This window comes from Xenopus laevis, chromosome 3L (genome assembly GCF_017654675.1).
Source record: "Xenopus laevis strain J_2021 chromosome 3L, Xenopus_laevis_v10.1, whole genome shotgun sequence".
NCBI lineage: Eukaryota > Metazoa > Chordata > Amphibia > Anura > Pipidae > Xenopus > Xenopus laevis.
In genome coordinates this window covers 104,674,684-104,701,310 of record NC_054375.1, presented here as the reverse complement: position 1 = coordinate 104,701,310, position 26,627 = coordinate 104,674,684, and the positions used below count along the sequence as shown (strand labels likewise).

Sequence of the window (26,627 nt, the reverse complement as noted above, 5' to 3'; positions counted from 1 at the left end):
TCATCCAAAGCAATATGAAAAATTATCAAAAACACAAAAATAAATATGATAATTAAAATATGTTGCTAATATTTTAATTAAAAGAGATTTTTAATCCCTTAGCAGCCAGAACATAGGCTAATCTGATAATGTTTTGATGGCAAGCATGCAAAACTGCAGGCCCCCTAGCATGAAAATAGAAGAAAATAAGAAGCCTCCATACAGCTATTATTTCTTTGCACAGAGGAACATGTCAGATTGAGTCATCAGCCCATTACTACTTACAAACATCACAAGCTGCGAAAACAGTTCAGTTAACCTGGGAGGCCCAATCATTATTTGCTCTAATTGGACTGCGATCTGTACTAATGATTCTGTCAACGAAATGGCTGTCCCTCTTTTGTGATCTTCTTAAAATTCAATCACTTGTGTACCAGCCAGACATCATTGTGATTATATATCTCTGATCCATCATACAGCTATCTGAATGCATTTTAGAAATAAAAAAATGATTGGCAATGTGCGTTTTCCATGGAAAAAAGATAAAAATGCTCATGTTCTGCAAACAGAAACGGTGAAGGTTAATAGAGGTATGGGATCCATCATCCAGAAAGCTGCAAATTACAGGAAGGCCATATCCCATAGACTATTTATTAATAAACCAATAAAAAATTTTTTAAAAGGATTACCCTTTTCTCTGTAATAATAAAACAGTAGCTTGTACTTGATCCCTCCTAAGATATAATACATCCTTTTTGAAGGCAAAACAATCCTATTGGGTTAAATCCATATATAAATGACACACAAGGCAAAAAATAAGTGTGCTCAGAATATCTGTGAATTAAAGAGAGACAAAAGGGCAAGATATATCAAAATTTGATATTAGAACTTGATACAGAAAAACTCACCCACTTTCTATTAATTCCTATGGGAATTTTAGAATCATATTTATCAAACGGTTAACTATTTATTTATTTACTGGGCTGATTGTAAAGAGGAGACAACTACCAAAGATACCAGAGCCCTCCATATAAAAGGGCATGTTTGGACATTTGTCTGGAATCATATAATTGCTGCATAAAGACCTAATCGAGTCCAAGGATAACAATGTACAGCAACTGAGAGGTTAGGGCACACCTGTAATTTGGATAAACTCATTATGACTCAAGTAATTGGACTAAGCTTCCATCTTAGAGCAGTTAATCTCCTGTCTTCCATCATCATGACAGCCTTGCTAATAGTTTACATGTATTGTTAGTGCTGTTTACAAAGCACATGGAAAACAGTAAGAGCTGACAAGCATCAGCATGTTAAATACAAAAAAATCATATCACAGAATATGTACTTCTGCACCGAGAACACAGAACAGCACTCGGAATGTCACTTCAGGATATGTCTCTGCGACTGGCTGTTCTATTTTGCAGATTAAATCAGGTGGTTTCACAAAGAGAGAGTATCATTGAAATGCAACCTGTTTCCTTGGCTGGTTCACTTTCATTGGATTATAAAATGTTGTATTCTTTGCAATACTTCACAACTGTTCTTATTAATTTGTAATTGTTTTTTTTTTCTTTTTGCTTTCTGCATCTTTCCAGAATTTGCTTGGTAAAGGTGGTTATACAGGTACAATTACTATCTTTCCCATGACCATTTCCCATGAGGTTAAGAGCTGAATTGTCAAATATGCTGGTAGAAACAAAAGAATTCTACCTCTAATGATTCAGCATTAGGTTTTGCAGCCATTCAAAGTGCCTTCAAAGGTGCCTGACAATTTTCCATCCTGTCCGATGGGCGAAGCAACTGATATCCAAGACTTTTGCCAATATGTTGCCTTGTCTCCTACCATACACCCACAGACTATCATACAAAAACCTTGTTTCATATAATAACGGTGAGTGTACCATAAAGGGATACTGTCATGGGAAAAAAAAAAAAATTTCATGACGCATCAGTTACTCCAGCAGATTTCTGCACTGAAATCAGTTTCTCAAAAGAGCAAACTGTTTATTTCTTTATTTAATTTTGAAATCTGACATGGGGCTATACATATTGTCAGTCTCCCAGCTACCCCCAGTCATGTGACTTGTGCTCTGATAAACTAAAGTCACTCTTTACTGCTGTATTGCAAGTTGGGAGTCATATCAGCCCCCTTCCCCCCCAGCAGCATAAGAACAATGGGAAGGTAACCAGATAGCAGACATATGTGGTTTGCTGTTCTTCAGGAACAACTTCAGAAACAGATTTACATTACTACTGGTGGGGAAGAAGCTAGGGAGCTTTTGTCACCAATGGTAGCACAGATCTTTCTTTTCTTTGAATAATACACTCCAATATAAGGCAAAACACCCGTCGTTAATCATAAATTGCTTTTGTTAGATACCCAAATGATGAAATCAAATTCCTCAGACTGACTGCTACACAGATCAGCATGAAATCGTTCAATGTTACTGCTTCTAACTGTTAGTAAATGCACTGCTGTGTAACTTTAAGTGCAACATACAGCCTTTAAGGGCTATTCCACACGGGGAGATAGCGCCGCGTTTGCGGTCGCGGCGACAAAGCGCCGCGACAGTCGCCGCGACCGGCGCAGGCGACAGTTTTGTATGGGCGCCTATGTAAAAACGCCTGTGCTAACCACACGAGGCGATGCGCTTTTCAACAGTCGCCTGAAAATGCCTCGCCAGGCTTTTTCAGGCGACTGTTGAAAAGCGCATCGCCTCGTGTGGTTAGCACAGGCGTTTTTACATAGGCGCCCATACAAAACTGTCGACTGCGCCGGTCGCGGCGACTGTCGCGGCGCTTTGTCGCCGCGACCGCAAACGCGTCGCTATCTCCCCGTGTGGACTAGCCCTAAAAGTTCAGAAGCAAGTCATAACTGCTCCCTAGAGAATAATTCAATCAGCCTTTAATAGTAAGGAAACACTACGTCTGAATTTGGGAAGCTACCATATACAGTACATAGAATCAAGCAGGAACTACTGCTGCTTTATAGAATGTATAAAAACAAGCAAGGAGAAAGAGGATCTAGTAATCACAAAGACATGGTTAGTCACAGTATCTGCAGTCAAACCCTAATTTTATGGTTTACAAGGACCAGAATATGTATTTCTATGTAAAAGGTAGGGAGACAAAAGAAAAGGAATGAAGAGGTTAAAGGGATCCTGTCATCAGAAAACATGTTTTTTTCAAAACGCATCAGTTAATAGTGCTGCTCCAGCAGAATTCTGCACTGAAATCCATTTCTCAAAAGAGCAAACTGATTTTTTTATATTCAATTTTGAAATCGGACATGGGCTAGACATTTTGTCAATTTCCCAGCTGCCTCTGGTCATGTGACTTGTGCCTGCACTTTAGGAGAGAAATGCTTTCTGGCAGGCTGCTATTTTTCCTTCTCAATGTAACTGAATGAGTCTCAGTGAGACATGGGTTTTTACTATTGAGTGTTGTTCTTAGACCTACCAGGCAGCTGTTATCTTGTGTTAGGGAGCTGCTATCTGGTTACCTTCCCATTGTTCTTTTGTTTGGCTACTGGGGGGGAAGGGAGGGGGGTGATATCACTCCAACTTGCAGTACAGCAGTAAAGCGTGATTGAAGTTTATCAGAACACAAGTCACATGACTTGGGGCAGCTGGGAAATTGACAATATGTCTAGCCCCATGTCAGATTTCAAAATTGCATGTAAGAAAAAAATCTTACTAAGTAGTATATAGAATGCTAATTAAATCAGATAAATAAATGTAAACAATGTCAGTGCCTGCAAATATAATGGGGCTGATTTTCAAGCATAGGTGCTTGAAAAGCACAGTACCAATGTAATTACTTTATAGCAATAAATAGCTAAAACATAAAAGAAACAAAATGTTTGCAAGGTCAACAGACAATTGCTGCCTAATTTGACCATTAAAACGGTGGAATAAACAGTGGGATCCAGTCTAATGTTTGAAATTGGGCAGTGTATCATAATGTTTTCAAATAATATAGGCTTTCTTCATTATGTATGTGAAGCCTGCATCTATATTTCACTAAAAAGTGACATTTGATCCCATAATGTATGAAACCTCTTGTCTACGGTATGGGGCTAAAATGGACATGAGCCAAATGGATAAGTGCAGCACTAGTAACAAACTACTGTGTTCAATGAAAGAAAACGTTCCGCAGTACTCCGAAAAACTACGGTGTTCAAAATACGCCTGTCCTGAATGAAAAAAAAGCACTATTTACCTAGATGAGCTCTCAGGTATAATTCATAAGGAGTTCAATTAAATGCTTTAATTTGTCTCTAATGAACTATGTGGCAGCTTATTTTCTAGTTGGGGAAAAAGAAAGCCCTGCACTATACAGACTACATTGATTATTTTAAAGTGAGAACAAATGACAGTGGCAAATGACTTTTCAAACAGGATTTTAAAACTCATTTAAAATTAGCTCTCTGGAAATATTGGTATTCAATTAAAAATTCTGAACCGTTTCTGAAATATTCAAGTTATTCATCCCCCTCACAGTATCTGCTTCTCTTCATGCAGGAGTTGGGAGACTGATTTTAAATGACCGTTAAATCCAATACATCCTTTAGGGGGGCTAATTTTTCCTTCAAGATATATTAGAGCTCTGCCTATTAAAATCAACAGAAAACCTGTCTTTGTGCCAAAGGCAGTTATTTTGTTCGATTTTGTTTCTACAGGTATGGGACCGGTTATCCAAAATACTCGGGACCTGGGGTTTTCCGGATAACAGATCATGTCTTAAAGGACCAGTAACATCAAAAAGATTTTTAAAAAAATTTGTTCGTATACAACGAAAAAAAACCACCAAGACGAATTAAACTTTAAATAGCAAAGCCTTTATTAAGAAATAACTTACTGAAACTCCACTTCCGCTCCTCTTCAGAAACGGCGACACGGCGACCATCCATTCTACGGCGCTTGATTTCTCCTCCCTGGCTGTTTCTCCTCCATGACAGCTGTTCTCTGACCCGATCTCCTTCTCTTCTTCATCCTCCGTCCTCCCAGGTGTCCAACAGCAGCAGTAGGAAGGCGATGCGGGTAGCCTCCCCAATGTCTCTACAAAAGGTGCAGTAAGGTAGAGGAGTGCAGACACGAGTGTGCAGCCTGCGGGGGAGCCGAGCTGAACCGGTACTTATACATCCGCTGAGTCCTGTGCTGCCGATGCAACTGGTCATGGACAGATACTAAAACTGGATCCTTCCCATGGAATCGCCGTGTATCTAGAGCCCAGCAGCAGCGGTATGGGGGTCGCCTTCCTAGGATCTCCATGGACGTGCAGCTTGTGGGGAAGCCGAGGCAGAACCCCTGCCTATACTTCCTGCGCTGCCAGCGCTACTGGTCACGGACACAAACAGAATAAATAAGTCGGCTGGTTTGCGGTTTCCTTGTCCTTGCTTTATAGGCGCACAACTCCGGCCGGGCAAAAGGGCCAATGCAACTTTAGGATTCCGACCACAGCTCCTATCTCCACTTACCGACACCTCCGTTCACGCCCACGGCCACTTTTTTGTGAACTCAGCTACTCCCTGGTACTGGTCCATGACCAGTAGCGCTGGCAGCGCAGGAAGTATAGGCAGGGGTTCTGCCTCGGCTTCCCCACAAGCTGCACGTCCATGGAGATCCTAGGAAGGCGACCCCATACCGCTGCTGCTGGGCTCTAGATACACGGCGATTCCATAGGAAGGATCCAGTTTTAGTATCTGTCCATGACCAGTTGCATCGGCAGCGCAGGACTCAGCGGATGTATAAGTACCGGTTCAGCTCGGCTCCCCCGCAGGCTGCACACTCGTGTCTGCACTCCTCTACCTTACTGCACCTTTTGTAGAGACATTGGGGAGGCTACCCGCATCGCCTTCCTACTGCTGCTGTTGGACACCAGGGAGGACGGAGGATGAAGAAGAGAAGGAGATCGGGTCAGAGAACAGCTGTCATGGAGGAGAAACAGCCAGGGAGGAGAAATCACGCGCCGTAGAATGGATGGTCGCCGTGTCTGAAGAGGAGCGGAAGTGGAGTTTCAGTAAGTTATTTCTTAATAAAGGCTTTGCTATTTAAAGTTTAATTCGTCTTGGTGTTTTTTTTTCGTTGTATACTAACGAATTTTTTTAAAAAATTTTTTGATGTTACTGGTCCTTTAAGTCTACTAGAAATTCATTTAGACATTAAATAAACCCAATAGGCTGGTTTTGCTTCCAATAAGGATTAATTATATCTTAGTTGGGATCAAGTACAATTATTACAGAGAAAAAGGAAATCATTTTAAAAAATTTGGATCATTTGTATAAAATGGAGTCTATGGGAGACAGCCATTCCGTAATTCGGAGCTTTCTGGATATCGGGTTTCCGGATAAGGGATCCTATACCTGTACTAGAATCAGTTATTTCAGTTAGCTCTAATTCATCTACTAGCAAAGGGAATCCCCCTAACAGATACATTGGATCCGTCACCCAAACCCTGCATAAAGACGGTACAGAAATTTTAATTGTATTTAGATTAAGTTTCTTACTTCAGTATGAAGAAGTTTATATTTTAATTTTTTTGAAAGAGAAGCAGAAAATTAATGAGACAAAAAAAAAAAAGCCAACACACACTGCATATTCTTTATATCTTGAATAAATAATGGAAGCTATGCATAAATAAAGAATGACTGGGCAGATAAGCGTATATATTACCTTTGACCAAAAAGCATTTGAAGTCTGAATCAAAGTTTAGGATTAAGTCTTTAAGAGAAGACACGTTAGCAATCAGTTCTGAGGGCAATTTACCACCCATTGTGAAATATGCCTACTGTAAATTACCTTCCCAGAAAACACATTACTGGCCTGCTTTTAGGGCAGAGTTAATGTGAGCAAAAACTCGGCAAAACTGTAAAAATACAGTTTCCTTTAAAATCATTTTGCAAATAGGTTTGTTGTACTTCAAATCCATTTAATCAATTTGAAACTATACTAATGTAAGGGTAATCTATTTAAAAACATAACTAAAAAAAGTCATTTAAATTTAGGTACGGTTTCATTTTGTGGATTGATTTTATTTGTACATCACATTCAATCTAAATGATTCACTGTAAGAAGACTTCTATAAAATGGTTTTAATATTCTTATATGTAATTATTTCTATATTTCAGAATTTAGAAACATGTGTACTATGGCAATCAGAACTTCAGCACTTCAGGGTATGTACATAAAGGAACAGTAACATCAAAAAATGAAAGGGTTTTAAAGTAATAAAAATACAATGCAATGTTGCCCTGCACTGGTAAAACTGATGTGTTTGCTTCAGAAACACTACTATTGTTTATATAAACAAGCTGTTATGTAGCAATGGGGGCAGTCATTCAAAGGAGAATAGGCCCAGGTTACACAGCAGATAACAGATAAGCTCTGTAAAACATAATGGTGTTACTATTTAACCTGTGCCATATAGCCTTTTTTCAATTTTCACCATTGCTTCAAAGCACCTTGTTTATATGAACTAAAGTAGCATTTCTTAAGCAAACCGATGAGTCTTACCAGTGACGAACAACAGCACATGATATTTTCATTACTTTAAAACATGTTCATTTTTTTGGTGTTATTGTTCCTTTAAGATTAACCAGGGTATGATTGACCAGGGTATGATTGACCAGGGAATGATTGACCAGTATGACCTGTACTTAAGAAATGAACTGTACTTGATAGTAACCATGATAGTAGCCATGTTGAGGTGAGTATCTTAGTATGTAAATGTTTTCCATGTATTGGCCAGATTATTGTTCGGAACAGAAAGTCGAGTCCCCAACAGGCCTTACAAAAACCAAACTGCTCGGGTCAAAACCAAACAGGTGGCAATCCTACCCCAGCCGCTCTCGCTTACTGGAGAGGAAGGGGGAAGCAAGTCGGGCGGGAGTGGGTGGAGTTGGGCAGGATATGGGTGGGGCAGAGGTGGGACGTTGGTGGGCAGGGCTGGAAGTGGGCAGGAGGATGGGGATCGGAATGCCCTTCTGAAGATTTTTTTTTTGAGGGGCCCGGCGAACTTATGCCACTGAACAGTAGGAACAAAAACACAAGAAAATATTTTTATTTTACCCTGAATCAAGTTTTGGGTACACATGTGCACTATGATTTATTTACTGTGAGAGTTAGACCAAGACAATTATAGTACAAGTTTTGTATTATAAAGTAATTTAGAAATTTTCTACATATATTTCATGGTGGGACATATGCCCTAAATACACCTCTGGGTTACATTTTTTTATACTTACGGATATCATCTTCGTGATACATGACAGAATGAAATGGAACTGCTTGGTCCTTAAAGTATCTCTCAGATGGCTCCACATAGAATGTGCCTTGAGGGGTTTTAATAAATCCTTCAAATCTACCATCAACAACAGATCCGTGACTCAAAGTCCCCTGTTCACCTAAAAGAATAATTAAAAATACAACAGTGATCAAAGATATATCATGCTGTTATGAGACAATGGCAGGTTTTCCAATCTTTAAAACACTTAAACATGAAATCTCTGATGAAAGTTTGCAATGCAATGCAATGCACCCTACTTGCTAAACTTGAAAAATCGTGTGTCCAATGTGTGTGGCTGCTGGGTTATTAAAAAAGGCGCTTTTTTTAGTCAAGTGCTAGAAGTGGTATGATTTAATATATAAACCTGGTCTTCTCATTCTTACTGTATAGTTTTATTTCTCCTGCTGGAGGAGGATGTGCTGGTATTTGGAAGGAGCTTAGCAATCTAACAGAGCATCCTTTTGCTATAGTCAGGTTCAGGCAAATGTGTTTTGTCATCAATACCTCTGGCATCAATAAAAAAAACTGCTTATTGTTCAAAGTAAATTTCCATTCATGTGAATAGGAAGTGCCACTGATCACACATACAACACAATCTGGGTTTGAGGATTAACTGTGGACTCTTCGCATTTGAGAGAATAAAAACACTGGGACAAGTAGCAGCATTTGATTGCCACAAAAAGAAACTGACCAAAATCCAGGTTTTAGGTGGGGAGATTTTTTACTTTTAAGTGCTCTTTGACACCTGGAGGGTGATCATTTGGGATCCTTATACAGAGGTAATTAGCAGAGACCTACGTAAAATCTACGGATGGATTTCAGGAATTTTCCCTGCCGAAAAGGCTAAGAAAAAGGTCATACATATATTAAATAGCAATATGTACCATTTTTTTCCCATGCACTGAATAAAAAAAGGTAAAGTCTGCAATCTCCCCATGTATCACAGGCCTAAAGGTTCCTCATTATATTCTGTGGGTTTCCTGCCCCTTCTTTGTTTTTAATACAAATCTATTATAATTAGGAATGCACCTAATTTACTATTTTGGATTCAGCCGAAACCCACGAATCCTTTGTGAAAGATTTGCCAAATACCGAACTGAATCCAACCCCTAATTTGTATATGCAAATCAGGGAGGAGGGAGGGAAAAAAGAGCCACACGTGCAGTGCAACTTCCTTGTTTTAAGACAAAAAGTCACATGATTTTGAGTATTCTGATTCGGTTGGGCCAGGCATGAGGATTTGGCCAAATCCTGCTGAAAAAGGCAGAATTTGAATCCTGTTGAAAAAGGAGGAATCCTTTCCGAATACCGAACTGAACCCTGGATTCAGTGCATTCCTAATTTTAATAATAAAAATAAACCACTAAACGGTGGTATTCTTTAATAAATCTGTTTCACAACTTTCTTAAGCTGCCCTTTTCCCTTTGATTTTTCATAAGGTCAAAATGTCCCCACAGTAGAGACAGCACCGAGCTCACTGAATAATGTAGTAAGTACAAGGTTTCCAGGATCATCTTGTGACAGGTAATAGATATAGAACCTAGAAACAGATTTGCTAGCAGATCATGGCCATCATTCTAGTAATGATACAGTTAAAAATGCAAGTGGTATGTAGGATAAGATCAACATTCTCCCCTTTTTCATGTTGGTCCAGTGGATTGCTGGGTCAATATGACTGCATGATTCTTGTTGCAATGTAACAGCAGATACAGAGAGAAAAAAAAACACTACAAACACACAATGCAGATGAAATGAGGACAATTTGACTGAGCAGACTGATGACAGTATACAGGAGTATGTGCCACAAATAGGAAACCAGGCAGGGTCTTGGTGATACTGTATTCTGCTTCACTGTACAGGTATGAGACCTGTTAACATAATGATAGGGATCTGGGGCTTTCCAGATAACAGATCTTTCTGTAATTTGGATCTTCATACCTTAAGTCTACTAGAAAATCATGAAAGCATTAAATAAGCCCAATGGGCTGGTTCGGTTATTAATAATGATTAATTATATCTTAGTTTGGATCAAGTACAAGGTACTGTTTTAGTATTACAGAGAAATCAGATTAAAAACGGGTTTCCGGATAATGGACCCCATACCTGTACAATGTAGGAGAAGTAAGGGGAAAAAACACGACACACAAGTGAATAAGCAGTAGGTTTCTGGGGGAACACATTTTGCACTTAAATCTAGACTTACCAAACATCTGCCCAGTGTATATGTGAGAGGTATCATAATCAACAGTTTCTCCTCCAACCTCCAATTTAAAATCAGGCGAAAACAAAGATGTGTCCCTCTTCATGCGAAGGTTGAACTGCCTAAAAAACAAGCGAATATACTATAATATACTATGTCTTCCGAGAGATTTGGAAAAGCAAACATAGGAATAACTTTAGAACTGGTGATATAGGACCCCACCCCATAACCCCACCTAAACTCATCAGGTTTTTAGATAAAGGAAAAAAACACAGACAGTAGGCTTATATGTAGAATGGTAATTTTATTAACTACATGCTCCAACAGTTTCCCATAAGAACATGAAAGTTAAAAAGTGAACTCTTACAATGCCATTCACTACTTTGTTTAAGTCAAGAATTAACAAATAAAAAAAAACTAAGTATTTTCAGAACCAGTCATATTCAGTTTAGTTCAACCAGGGTGAAAACGGACACTTTGACACTTTCTAAACCCAGTTACACCAAAATATGAAAGGGTTCTGAATGCTTTTACATATGATACACTCTTACCAATTACAGTTCTTACTATATTTCATACTAAAGCTGAAGTGAAGCCATAAAGACAGCTATTCAAGTTAAAATAGGCTTCTTGCCATACATTTTGGGAAATTGTAACCAAAAAATATGATTTAGTGGAGCAGGCTTGTGTCACAATGTCAGGCAATTGCAGTTTTATTTTAATTGTTGGCAATGTACTAGAACAACCAGAAAGCTATAAAATTTTGAGATTTACGACATGTAAAAACCACAAATACAAAACTTTGCCAGTTAAATGTTGTTGAGGTACTATAGAAGTCAATGAGAGTAGCTCTGATCTTTTTGGACCTCTAAATCAATTAGGACTTTTATGGGTTTCATATTTTTTTCACTAGGAATTGTCCAAGAGACAAATTTTTAGAGGTTTTCAAGGTCGAATTTTTAAGCACAATGTTCATTATAATTTTCCATTCATCCTTTTTTTTTTTTTAAGTTTTTAATAAATCTCAAGACATTCGTAGTTTTAGAGTTTGTGAGTTTAGTCTTGGTTTCAAAAACCACTAAAACCATTAAAGTGAGACTGTTGATAAATAGGCCCCCCACATCTATTAAAAATGTTTAATTAGAAAAACGAAGCCTTGTACGTTTATGGTGTTACTGGAAAAAAACAAACATTTTGATGCAGAATTCTCAATTAGATAGTGGTGCCTAAAGACCTCATCAGAACTTAAATTCCTAGGAGAAGTTAATTATGCAGATGGACATAGCTTGTTTATCAAAAGGATGATGGCAAGCCAGTTCTTGTTCAAATCAAGAACATTCGCAGCCTAGAGCTGCTTATTAACTTGAATTGTTGACACACTTTAATGTTCCTAGAAGTTAAAAAAAAACAACAACCTCAAAATGGGACATTTCTGCAACCCACCTTATTATAGCACTTGGCTTTCAGACACAGCATATAGCAAATGTCCAGCTAGTACAGTACAACTGCAACTTTCAGTATAAAAATAAATACTCCTGAAGCAGGATAGTTAAAATTCCACATAATGTTTTCACATATGTACCTGGAAGTACAAAGGGCTGCTGAATGCTTTTATACTGTACAGCAAGTCTTTGCAAAATATTTAGAGGGGAATGTAATATTGATGCTTACCATCTCCACCTGACGATACACAGTACCCATCATATTTTATAAAGCCCAGCAGAGACAATCAAGGCGTGAGAAGCCATGAAAAACAATACAAAAACATACCTATGTATGCTCTAGCCAGACATTTATGGGATTGCATTGATATTGTTAAAATGGTTTATGATTATGCCTTTCAATTTTATATTCAGATACCAGAAAATGTTTAAAAAAATAAAAAAAAAAGCTAATCCTTTTACAACACAGCTGACACAAACATACATCCCCTAAATAATCAACCTTGATTACAAAACAATTTACGTGTTTTGTTACAAGCCTTTAAGGAGAACTATACATTTGGAATGAAAACTTGACCAAAAGATTAGCATCCTAATAATTTACCTATTAAAGAATCTTATCAATTGCCACATACTTTAGTATATATTAACATTTTACATTTGTTACCTTGAGTCAGAAGTTTGATCAGCTAAAAAAACGTAGGTTCAACAGGAAGAAAACACACCTCCGTTGATTGGCTGATGTAACCTAACATGCATGTGTGCCCTTGACTAGTATGTGAGCACAGTGCCGCATACAAGCCAGAAGGAAGGACTTTACTACTTCAAATGTCATTTTATTATGGGATCACTCAATGGAACAAACTATTAAAAAAAAAATTTTTCACGAGTCAGTGTTTTAAAGGTGATATTTAATTTAATTTTAAATAGGGCAATATAATTTGCAGGGTGCATAGTTTCCCTTTAGCAGAACATTTTTTTCATTATGGATTTGCCTAGTGCAGTCCCATTAAGGGTATAAGTGGCTTGGGTATTTTTACATCCCAGGTGCATGACTTTACATTTATCAACATTGAGGGGCAGATTTATCAAGGGTCGAAGTGAAAATTCAAATTTTTCAAAATGTATCATACACTGGGCATTTAAGAACTCTAAGTCGACTATTCGCCACCATAAAACTGCCGAATTGCTGTTTTAGCCTATGTGGACATCCTGGGATCAATTTGGAGTTGTTTACTGCATTCCTGAAAAGAGTTTTTTTCGGAAAGAAAACGCAAATTGAATTTGATTCGAGTTTGCAGGTCGATCCTATTCACCTTTACAAAATGCGAACAAGTTAAAGTCAAATAAAGGAAAAGCACATTGGTCTATGTGTGGGAATATTTAATTCCCAAACATGCAGGGCTCAAAACCACTGAAATATAGCCCCAGTGTAAAAGAATCGCCCAGAAACACTAGCATTGGCACATGCAGTACACTACAGGAGGCATACAAAACTAATAAGAAAAATCTTAGCAAAGGTGGGAGTGTTTTTGTTTATGTACTGATGAGCTTTTTACGTCTAGAAAGATCTAACTTGTACTTTTGTTTAAATGTTCTCAGCCAAAAACAGTTTATGAGATGCTGTTTAGCTGTCAGCAATTCTGAATGTACATATAGTGCGGTTCCAGCAATATATATTAAAGAACATTATATTTTTTCATTTAAATTAGTGTTTCATTCAACAATTGTCCTTGTCAAGACATGGAAGTCAATGGCATAACATTACTAAAAGTAGATGCTGTACAAGTCTGGGCACCCCAACTTACAAGCACGGTTTTCTAAATAATTTTGCTCAGTGGTAACTATTTAGTAATGCATTGCTCTGTCAGTAATGTATATATATAGCTCAGTGTTACCATCGTCCTCCAGGAGAAAGTGGGACATTAGAGCGGTATGAAAATAGAAAAAGGTACCAAGAACCAATCTTGTAGGCATAAAGTGGAACATAAATCTCCTAGGGAAGTCAAGTAAAAGAAAAATAATATTTATTAGATGTGATAGTAGAAGTGAGAATTTGTAACCAATAAAAAAATGCATACAAACATATTATAGTGGGGATAAATCTATTTCAAAACATATGCTCCTAAACAAATCAAGATGGCAACATTTAAACACTTAATGTTACCAGTGGGTTACCAGATAAGCAATCCCATACATGTACTTAATTAGTGCTATGCTTATTTGCATTGTCACATATATGTTATTATAGTCTACATTGTCAGGGAAATCTGTTTTTACTTAAAGGGAAAGTACAGTCTAAAATAGAATAAGGCTAAAAATGATGTATTTGTATACTAAACTTAAACATGAACTTACTGCACCACAAGCCTAATCAAACAAATGACTTATGCTTTCGAAGTTGGCCACAGGGCGTCACCATCTTGTAACTTAACATCTTTGCAAGACCAAGACTGTGCCCATGCTCAGTGTGGTCTGGGCTGCTTAGGGATCGTCAAATTATCAAAAAGTCAAATGATATCTGCCAGAAGCCGATAAAACAAGAATGATTAATAATCGGAATAGGCAGACTGCATTAGGGCCTGTGTTGTCATGTAATCTAATCTTTATAGGGAAACGCACAAAGCTGCTTGAGTTCTGCATGGCTGGGAAGTAAGGCAAGGGCACCCACTGATGTTCATAAGGATTGTTTCCCTGCAGAGCAGTTAGGGACCATCTGACAATTCCTATCCACAGTAGTAAACAAAGGGACAATTTCTTATAAAAACGGTACACATTTTTTAAAGTATATTGGAAATAGGTTTCTTTTTTTCATTAAAGAAAGTAAAAATGGGATTATTTTTTGCCTTTACATGCCCTTTAAATTATGATAGGGAGATTTTAAAAGTGGAAATTAGACTGATTTGAGCTCCAAAACAGTTAAATGTGCCTCTGAATATAAGCAGCCTTTTTATTATATTATTTTATAAATAATAAACTTTTTCAGTTTTACTATCATTCCTAGCGTTACAGCTGTTAAACACAAGGTAATATCTATTTCATAGAACAAAGAAATCAGTAAAAAATTAAGTTGTTTGTTTAAATAGGACATTACCAGGAAAAGTATTGCAGTATATTTAGTTTTCTGGATCAGGTTTCTAGTGGAATTTTTTTTTTTCATTTAATGTCTGCATCTGTTGATCCATCAGCGAAAGTCAAACTATGTCTTGACAATGAGAATATTCCCACAGAATAAAATTTTGTGTATGCAGATTCTCCCAACAGCCTACTTGGATGGATTATGTTATAAAGCTAGCTTGGTCACTAGTACCCTGGCCTTGAGACAGAACCACTTTTTGGCTCTTAAAGCAGTTCTTTGTTTTACTGTGCTGTGGAGTGATATCCCTATGCTCTCCCACTGGTAACTCCATTTTTACAACTCTATAATAATCCCGTGAGCCTATAAAAATCCTTGTTTGTGGTTCTGATACTTCAGAGGTCAGAATCCAGAGGTCATTCCAAATAAATGTTTTCTTTTACTTCAAGTCGTCTCCCATAAGGAAAACCAGGTTTCATATGAAAGATGTTTTAATTCTACAGTTCTGTAGAGGAATACTTTTTTGTCTTGTTTAACATACCACTTTATTCTAAACATCTCAATTGCAATGTAAATATGTTCCCTACAGCCCAATGTCAAATGTAGCACTCATGCCTGCAAACTATATTTCAAGTAATTATAACACGTGTGAGGCTAAAAGTGCATTATTTAGAAATGCATACATTTTTTCTGTTCATGGTCCTCTAACAGCCTCATACCTGTATTATTCACAATATCTGTAGTAAATTAAAGGGATACTTAATGTCATGGGAAAACACATCAGTTAATCAAAACACATCAGTTAATAGTGCTGCTCCAGCAGAATTCTGCACTGAAATCCATTTTTCAAAAGAGCAAACAGATTTTTTTACATTCAATTTTGTAATCTGACATGGGGCTAGACATATTGTCAGTTTCCCAGCTGCCCCAGTCATGTGACTTGTGCTCTGATAAACTTCAGTCACTCTTAACTTCAGCACTATTAACTGATGCGTTTTGGAAAAAAACATGTTTTCCCATGACAGTATCCCTTTAAGGAGCATTCAAAGTACTTCCAATATCCTTCTATTTTACAATAAGGGTAACTCCATTTCCTTTATATTTCTCAGATTTTTAAATGTGTGTACTACATACATAAAATAAATTAGATTTCCCAGATATAAATAATTTACAATACACAAATTTAATGAGTCATGTTACATCATAGACATTGCTAAGCACTTTTAACTGACATTTTAAGGTTATTCATGGCTTGTGTACATTAGAGACACATCTGTATTTTAAAAAAGTAAAGGTAGGCATTGAAAATGCCACAACAGATTTCAAAATAGAGGTAATCGGAGGGGACCAGCAGAATATTTAAGCAACAGGATTTTAACTAAAGTCATTTAAAGGTATAACCAATACCCCTTTACATGATTAGGGAGGTGAAATAATCATTCTGAATGAATGATGGAGCACAGAAGTTCAGAGCAATCCAGCTGACCGCTCCTCAGCCAGCTGTTTCATAAAATACAAAGTAAAACAGCTTAGGCTTGAAAATAAAAGCAAAGAGCCTCAGCTGTACCAACTGACACACAACCTTGTGGACGCGGTTAATTAACATCCATGCATCAACAATTTCGTCTGAAGCTATCTTGTTGAACTGATTATAGGATAATGCTGCTAATAATAGAAAGACTGACCTAAAGCCTCAACGTCAAAGGCAGGCTTATAGAAATCAACTGTGACTGTTTCCCCATTGCTGGGACTTACTTGTATGTAAGGTTAGTTGCTTGCAGTTATTCTCACTTCACAGCTGCCTTTCATGTTTAAGATGATTTATTTAATGTTCAAATTAGCACATGTACAAATTATTATCATCATCATCCTTTAGTTTCAGAGTACTGACATATTTTGCAGATACATGTCAATTTTATATCTGGAGAACACAAATCTTTGCACAATAACCTGGTTGAAATTCAACCCAAGTGCTGCATGTTCCCAATGCTAACTACTGTGCTGCTAAATGAACTAGTAAAACAACTAGTAGTCAGCTTTAAATCTTCTCAAAACAACCCATCCTGTAGTACTTATTTCAGAGTACTGGCTCAACTTCTTTACACATAAAGGACCAATTATTCATTGTATCATTGAAAGGGGTTGTACTGTGATTAAACTTTGCACTGAAAATTAAATCAGACTACCAAATGGAAATCAATGTTTAGCTATACGATTTTGTATTTAGGAATTTTATAGACAAGAAGCCGTTTGTGTAAGGAACAACCCTTTGTCAAAACTAAACAGCCTTCAGTCAGTAGTATGAACATGGTGAAAAAAAGAAGATGACTAATCTTCTAGATCAACCAGCATACAGCATATGCTAATTACCTACAGTGCAAAAAGTGTATGAACCCAGCAGAAACAAGGGCATTTAATATCATCTCACTTTTCCCCACCCTTTCTCATACTGAATTTACAGATCAATTAGGAAAGTAAGGCCCGAGCTATATGGTGTTATAAACACCACAGGGGTCTCAGGGATAACCAAGATAACCCAAGATAGACATTTCTAGGGTCCCATTTTCAATAGCAACCAGGCAGCTGTTTATATTAAAAAAAACTGGAAGAAGAATAGGAGAGGGGCTGAATAGTAAGAGAAGTAATAAGAAAGCAACAATAACAAATTAAATGATAGCATCACAGAGCAAACACTTTTTTGCCTTCCGGGGTCAGTGACCCCTGTTTAAAAGATGGAACGAAGCGGAAGAGGATGGAAATAATTCAAAATATATAAAAAATGAATAAAAACATCAATTGCAAAGGTGAAATAGGGCATTCTAGAACATGCTAAAAGTTAACGTAAAGGTAAACCAAACCATTAATGGCCTCATATCAAGATTGTATAGTAAGAGGTCCCCATAGATGCAACCATTCTTCTTTGATGAACTACAGATTTCAGCGCAGTCCAACCAATCCTTCAAATCTTTATCGGTCCCAGTGAAATCTATTTATGTTTGCAGGGCCAAGAAGGCAGCTACTCTTCAGTTTTAAACGATCATTTCGTGATAATTGTGGTCTCACGATAACAATTGGATCTTTTAAAAATCTTTACATCTATGGCCATCTTTAGTGCTACCCCTGCTTTTTTTATTCTGTCACAGTGCACCTAAATGCAAACATTGAAACCACAGGCCTAATAATTTTTGGTTTTATGCAACTGCCAGCAATCACAATGCATCTCATATTGGCTTGTCGAGAGATTAATGACAGGGCCCTGCCCAGTCTGATTGTTGGTTTAGTTGAAAGCTACAAACCTGAATGACCATCTGGTTAATAATGCAGCTAACTTTAGAAAAATAAAAAATATTATTAGAATTGTATTATACAGGCATGACATTCTCTATAGTGCCTGGTCCTTTGTAAAATATTCACAATCTTGCAGGAAAACACCCCTTTTAAACATGAGCTCATTAGCATTTCTATGAGCTGGACAAGCTCATGTCAAACGGGGGGGTATATTTTCCCTTTAATGGGAGTTGTCACCTTGGCCATTAATAACTACAAAACAATTAGAATCATGTTTGGGCAATTTGACCTGTTTTGTTTCGCCAAAAAATTGCTGTCGAAATGTTGGTGATGCCCATTAAAGTCTGTGGGCGTCAAAAAAATTTTTTGACGCACGCCTTTTTTTTTTGACACACAACGCCTTACAAGTCTATGGGTGTAATTTACGTGGCAAAACAAGGTGAAAAAACACCCCCCATCCCTAATTAGAATCAATCTCCATTTATCTGAACACCAATCAGCTGTAATCCTGGGTGCCTGAACACATCAGGCAATTGACATGCAAGTGCAACTGTTATTGCAATTAAAAGTGATACTGACACTAACATTTTTCTTTTCAAAATATTAATCGACATAAAAAGTTACCAGTAGGTCATGTTGATCATTTTTAGCAGATAGTTCTGCTTTTGTAAGTAATTGTCACTTGAAGTTCCTAAACCTGACTGTTTTGCCAACCGGACTGTCTTTTCAACCTGTCAGTAAGAGTTTCTAATGCGAACGGACTCCTGCTGCACAAATATGGCAGCCCCCTCATAGAGGAACAGTGTAGTAAGAAAGGTCATGTAAAAGTATCAGGCAAATACTTTTGTGGCAACATTATAAATAGCATTCAAAGACAAAGTTATGATAGATAATTAAAAAGGTTATTTTCTGATGTCAGTGTCTCTTAAAAGAGAATCAGGAGCAAGTCTGACTATTGTGTCACAAGTCCATGTAGCTACTAATTGACATCCCGTATATACTCGAGTTTTAGCCGACCAGAGTATAAGCCAAGGTAACTACTTTTACCTACAAAAACTGGGAAACCTAATTGACTCGAGTATAAGCCTAGGGTGCTGATAAGTTTTCCTAGGGCAGTATTTGGAGACAAATTACCTGCTTACTGCCCTGGCTGCGGCCCAATTAGAGGAGAGGTCAAGTAGGAGGGGCTATCGGCGCATGCCCATTTACAGCAGGAAGCATGTAATGCAGTGAAAATGGCTGCCGGCTGAACTAATGAATACAGGAACAAGGCAGCTGTTTGGGGCACAGGAGGAGATTTCATGAGTGCAATTGATGCGGTTTGGGTGACTGACTCGAGTATAAGCCGAGGTAGACTTTTCCAGCACATTTTGGGTGCTGAAAAACTCTGCTTATACTCTAGTATATATGGTAATAATTCAATTCTTCTACATCTAAATTCCAAAAAACAAAATTGCAAACAACCCTACATTTGCATTTCTGGTGCCATACCTTAGTTTATATCAGTGTTTCTCGGACAAATAACATTTTAATTTGAGGTCGGACTGACTTTAAAAGTGCCTAATTAAGAGAAAATGTCAGTTGCAAACTGCCTCTGCAAAGCTAAGCGTCTGCTGGTAAAATTTAGATGAAATAGAAACTCTGATGTAGAGCAAGACATGAATTTACTTCCCCTGATTACAAGAGGCAAGAGATGTGTTACCAAACTACAAATCTTAACACAGCATTACTACCATGCATATAGTGCAAGGTATCCAGCTCATTGAACACAGATATGAAAATGTAGCTCCTAGATAAAATGTATGTTTGAAATTTAAAGGAACAATCAAATCATGTCACCTTTTGGCCCATAGTTAAAATTCAGCGCCAGAACACTGGCAGCATTACAGCAAGGAAGACTTTTTTCAGGTATACTACCATTTGATCACACTTATTATTTTTTTATAAATGTTTTTATTTTGCATTTTTAAACAATACAACAATAAACATTACAATAAAGGCTGTCATGGTTCCTTAATTAATCATTTCAATTTCAGTGTCATGTGTATACAATTGACTTCCCATACACTCAAATCCTGACCTCTATTAACCAGACTTCCGAGCCATTGCTTAGTTCCTCCTGTTGAAAAACTTAAGTGTAGTTGGGTATTATTGGCCTAGCATACCTTTAGGTAAGAATTGCTCTGTGGCGTCCAGCCAGCCTCACCACACCACTTCATATTTTTGGGAGCATCCTCTTGCCGCATAGGTAAGTTGTATCAGGGGGAGTGTTACCTTTATCAGGTTGAGCCAGCCTTGGAGTGTGGGGGGCTGGGGGGACATCCAGTTCAGGAGAACACATTTCCTTGCATAGAACAGTAAGGTGCTAAATAAAGTTCTCTTTGCTGCCCTTGGTGTGACCTCATTGCCATAAAGACATACCTTGGGGGCCAGTGATTTAGGGAGCACCGTTTTCTTCTAAATGTAAGTAAGGACTTGCGACCAGAAGGCTTGAATGCATGACCAAATGAGATCAAATAATTTGCTTCTGCTATGTTACACTTGGGGCATAGAGATGATTCTCATCTGTTTATGCGGAACAGCCGATTGGGGTTAGATGGAGTCTATGTAGAATTTTAAATTGGATTATCTTATCTTTGGTAGAGACCAGGTAATCATAGGCCCTATCAGTTGCCTCTTCCCAATCATCCTCCTCCAGATCTGGGATGTCCCTAGTCCAGGTAGCCCCTGCTGCATTGAATGGGGGTTTGATAGTAGACTGGAGACTTGTGTATAGAATGGTGACTAATTTCTTGGTGGAGGCGGCCCTTAGGGTTGATTCTATTTTTGTGACTGTAAGGGGAATATTGTTTCCCTGCAGTTGTGTTTGCAGCGCTTGTCTCAGTTGAAAGTAAGAGAACCAGGTGAGGACCTGGTGGGTTTGAGTATGTTTTTATCTCATTCTGGGGAGAATCTTGCCATCCTCAAGCAAATTCCCTAGTGTTTGTAGGCCCCAGCGCGGCCAGATTTTATATGCTGCTATGTGCTATAGGTGCGGAAAGTTGGTCACACTTGACACAATTACAAAGAAAGAAGGACCAGAGTGTACACCAGTTGCTACTGCCACCGCTAGAAAACAGTTGATTATGGGTTCAGAATAAACAGAAAACCGGCCCGTGTTATTGCCCCTAAACACAGGACACAACTAAAATGCTCAAAGGCATGATAATATCTGCCCTTATGATAACACTTTGTATGTGATCACAACTCAGTCATCAAGAAGCACCAGTGAACTAACTTGTTAGGTGAGCTAGAAATGAAGTAAAATCTGCTGCTCTGTGCTCTCTATACAAGCATTAGTTCTATTAGTGCAGTCAAATGCAAAGTGACTTAACCCAGCCAACCCATTTTAAGGTATAACAAAATAAATTCAAAGAACTACTGAGAAACAAAAATATGACACACTTCCTCTTATGAAAATGAGAAACTTTCAGAACGGTGGCAGAAAAAAAAGGCGGTTTTGTCCCTGATGCCTATGGGTGTGCATTGACAGGACTGTAATCCACCTGTTCTGTTAACATGGAAATGCACACGTTAGTGTTTTGGGACTGAAATCTGCCTTGTACACAGGAGAAATTAAGTCCTGCAACTCAACACACATACAGGGTGGTAGCCCCTAAATGTTTTGTTACTGTATTTTCAGAAGGTTTGAGCTGCATACCCATACCATTGTTCCAATGTTCTTTGTTTGTCTTCAATCAACAGCACTGCCAGTCTGCTATTTGTAGAGGAAAAAAACATGACATTTTCAAGGCTAACACTAGCAGCATCACAACAATGGAGCAATTATGAAATGAGAAAAAGTAACAGGAACAGTATTGTGTGGTTTTATGCATTTATTCTTAAACTGTGGCAAACAACTGAAAAAAAGTAGTCCACAATCTTGAAATACTTAAATATTAAAATAAAAATCAAACACTTGTAATACAGAAGCACATTCCATCAGACATTAAATCCTGGGAACAGAAACAAAATAGCCCTCACAAAGACTTTGGGATTCTTGCCAAGGGCAGTTAGCACACAAAAGACAGATACACCTTTAGATTATATTTCCCTAGACTTTTAGGTAGAGGAACAGAGCACAAAGGCTTGAGAATGGCGAGTCTATGAAGGAAATCAGAGCAAAGAGAAAATTATACTTTAGTAAAGGCATGCCAACTGAACACAGGCTTCAATATATCGGAAATGCCATCCCCAAATATTAATATCCTGGGGCTGGCACTTTTTTCCTCTGCCGAAAGAATGACACCTTTTAAAATGCTGAATTGGGGGTAAAAAAAAAACAACTAAACAAAATAAAAAATAAAAAAATGTCAATGTGTGTCATTTTTCACATGCACACTTCAGTAAGCATCACTTGATTTATAATTCTACATAATATATTTAATCATTTTGCCCTTGTGAATTATAGTGCACTGAGACAAGAGATCCTACGTTACTTGAATGGATATGGAATAATCACAGTGAAATTACATCAGCCCTCAAGGCAGGAACTTTAGAACAAATGGTGTCTTGTTTTGCCCAAGGCTCTCATAGCTATCCCTTAAAATATTTAAATACTCATGGTTATAGATTATGTAGATTAGACAGATAGTACAAAATGTCCACTAATTATGTAGAAATGTAACATATGGGGTGGCTTGTATGTTAGAAGCAATTTAATAAGTTAATATCCTTGGCGCATCTCAATGACTTTTCACATTCTACCCCCTTGTATGGCCTTCCTATTTGATAATAGTAGAGAATAATTTTGTCTATCCATCTCCTACATGGTCCTTTTAGTTTTAATTTCTAAAGTTAAATTTTTTCTTAATAAAAGGGATGAGATAAAGTGGTGATGTAAAAACCTACAAAAAAGGAAGGGAAGTATACAGTCCTACTGGCTTCTGTAAAAAAATAAATAAAAATTTTCATGGCTGGAAAGATTGAGGCAGGCTTTGAGATGCATTGCTAATTATATTTTTGCCCCACCCAGCTACTTTCTCATTTAACTTGGCTATATAATTTTTCGGGGTTGGGGGTGAATACTGAATTGTATTTCTAGAGATTGAAAAGAACCTTCTAATTGTAATTTGTGTGTACTTTGTCACTCCACTAGGTGTGGTGCAACTTCACAACAAAGTATCACAAGAAATCGAGTTCCTTGTTTGCAGAAGGCTAACATATAAATGCTTAATCATAGCAATCAATCAAATCTCTGTTTTCTAACTTTTTCAAACTAACTGCTGGTTGCTATAGGCAATTGCACAAGGGAAATTAAGCACCTATATGCATTTCATATATAAAACAAACATACACAACTGCATTGGCTGTTTTTCCTATTATGATAAAAATGATTGGTTTATTCATAGAAACCATGCCAATAATGTTTTCCCACAGTAAAGGGCTTTCACATATCTCTAAGACACTAAGCAAATTTACACAAGGCTTAACCTGCACCAGCACACCCAGCGTAACCTGATCGTTATGGCTCTGATTGTTTAAGCCTTAAAGAGATACTGACACCAGAAAATAACCTTTTTCAAATCCATCATAACATTATCTTTGAATGCTATTTACAATTTTGCCATAAAAGTATTTGCCTGATGCTTTTACATTACCTTTCTTACCCCCATGTTCCTCTATGAGGGGGCTGCCATATTTGTGCAGCAGTAGTCCGTTCGCATTACAAACTCTGACAGACTGAGATGGGACATTCAGGTTGGCAAAACAGTCAGGTTTAGGAACTTCAAGTAATAATTACTTACAAAAGCAGAACTATCAGCAAAAAACGATCAACGTGACCTATATGTAACCTTTAATGCAGATTAATATTTTGAAAAAGAAAATGTTTAGTGTCAGTATCACTTTAACCGAGCTTATGTGTTACCCGATACAGCATTCCCAGATTCCGTTTTTTTTTTTTTTATTGGGTCACACAATACTCCCGTATATGGGGTAGAACACAACACAATGCATGAAGCAGAGAAGCAAAATACTGAATGAAAGGGCAGCAAAGCCGGTTTATAAAATTAACCTATGATTCACAGGCCAGTTATTTACAGGTCTGACAGCGGATTAATAAACAGCAAATACAACTTGTTTAATAGTGCAAATTATACAGCTAAATTTGTTTGTTTGTTTTTCCCTTATAGAGAGGACATTTTTCATGTTTGAACTTGCACAATTAGACTGATAAATGCATTTTGTGACAGTCTGTCCAGATCTTTAGTATTTCATTTCCTTGCTTGCAGTAGTTTAGCCATGTTGTGGTTTGCCAGCCTGTCTGTATTGATAAAGACTGTTTAAAGGCTTGCTGAAGAGAAAGGAAAGGGTGGGAAGAAGTGATAGGTTACATCACAAGTTACATCACAGATTAAACATTGCTTATCTTTCCAGCAGTGACTTCACATAATTGTTTTTTCTACGGTAGTCCCAAAAGGAGAGGCAGCAATAGTTTGACGGAAAAATCAAAAGACATTTGAATGTATATTCTAAAACTGCCAGCACTGAAAAGAGAATTTTTTCAGCCATGTAAATTTAAAGCTCAAACTATGCAACACCGATCCTTTGAGAAGTATTTGTCATCTCATCCTTATGAAAAAATAATTCTTGTCTGTTGGACTTTCTCCAATCCTGGTGTGGCTTTTTGATCAGAAATGAGTAGCTGCCCTGGAATGAGTAACTGTGACGCTACAAGGGTGGTGCACACACTCTCCTCTCTCACACCAGATAACACATGCTTCTCATATGATACTCATATGGCTCATAGATTTAAGGATTTAGCTTAAAGGGATATTGTCAGGAGGGCAAAAACACTGTTGAAGTGATTAAAAAAAAAAACAAAAAAAACAAAGGGAGGAAAAAACTGGCAAGTCCAGTTCACATGGATAAAAATGTATAGCATATTGTGATATTCATTTTAAGCAATCCTGTCCAATGCAAATGAGGGAAATCTCTTGTTTTCTAAGGGCAATATTAGAAAGCTTAAGAAATAACGAATTCCTTTTATGATCCTGCCGTGCCCAGTGAGGTCACCGCATTGTACATTGTCACCTGGTGACATCACTGAGCATGGCCAGAATACGATTTGAATTACTCTGACATAGAGCTCAAATCAGATAAGGTGTCGAAGCGATTTTTATAAGTGTGGCTGTCTGAGAATTGGGGAATAAAAGTAATTAAATAGACAGACTATGCTCAGGCTGAATTAAATTATATACATGCACAGGGATGTTACACAGCGCTCTAAGGTTTTCATTAGGGTTTGAATTAGCATGAATCTTCTTTGTTTTATAAGCTTAAATTTATAGCCATATGTGAAATATACATGGAAGGAGAATGACATGAAGTACACATTTCCCCTTCCTCCCTATGCCCTGTTTTTTTTTCTGTATCCCTTTGAAAAATTTGTATAAATAAAGATTTTATAATAAAAACAAAACTATTTTGGTAATAGTATGGTTATCCTACAGCAGAACAGTTAAAATGTACTCTGCATGAAGAAAGTCGAAGATTAAAGGGGAAAAACAACAAAAGGGACAACTGGAGTGGCTACCAGAAATCAAAATTACAAACAAAAAGTCTTATAAAATAACTTAAAGGGATACGGTCATCAGAAAACATGGGTTTTTTTTTCAAAATGCATCAGTTAATAGTGCTACTCCAGCAGAATTCTGCACTAAAATCCATTTCTCAAAAGAGCAAACAGATTTTTTTATATTCAATTTTGAAATCTGACATGGGGCTAGACATTTTGTCAATTTCCCAGCTGCCCCTGGTCATTTGACTTGTGCCTGCACTTTAGGAGAGAAATGCTTTCTGGCAGGCTGCTGTTTTTCCTTCTCAATGTAACTGAAGGAGTCTCAGTGGGACATGGGTTTTTACTATTGAGTGTTGTTCTTAGATCTACCAGACAGCTGTTATCTTGTGTTAGGGAGCTGTTATCTGGTTACCTTCCCATTGTTCTTTTGTTTGGCTGCTGGGGGGGGGGGAAACGGAGGGGGTGATATCACTCCAATTTGCAGTACAGCAGTAAATAGTGATTGAAGTTTATCAGAGCACAAGTCACATGACTTGGGGCAGTTGGGAAATTGACAATATGTCTAGCCCCATGTCAGATTTCAAAACTAAATATAAAAAAATGTGTTTGCTCTTTTGAGAAATGGATTTCAGTGCAGAATTCTGCTGGAGCAGCACTATTAAAGGATTCATTTGAAAAAAAAAAATTTTCCCCATGACAGTATCCTTTTAAGGAAAAGCAGTAGATTAATCACTAGAAACTATAATTTGTTTGATTTGTTGTGGTCTTTTATTTACAAAAATTATATTACATTTG

The 26,627-nt window shown here is 37.5% G+C and overlaps 1 protein-coding gene across 1 annotated transcript in view; it reads right to left on the bottom strand.

Moving 5' to 3' along the window:
- LOC108711361 (disintegrin and metalloproteinase domain-containing protein 10-like) overlaps positions 1–26,627 on the bottom strand; it is an 83,845-nt gene that overhangs the window by 26,991 nt on the left and 30,227 nt on the right. The window contains exons 3-4 of the mRNA XM_018253026.2: positions 10,469–10,587; positions 8,225–8,383 (exon numbers count right to left, since the gene is read on the bottom strand). Of these exons, the coding sequence (XP_018108515.1) occupies positions 8,225–8,383; positions 10,469–10,587 (278 nt within the window). The remainder of the gene's footprint in view (positions 1–8,224; positions 8,384–10,468; positions 10,588–26,627) is intronic.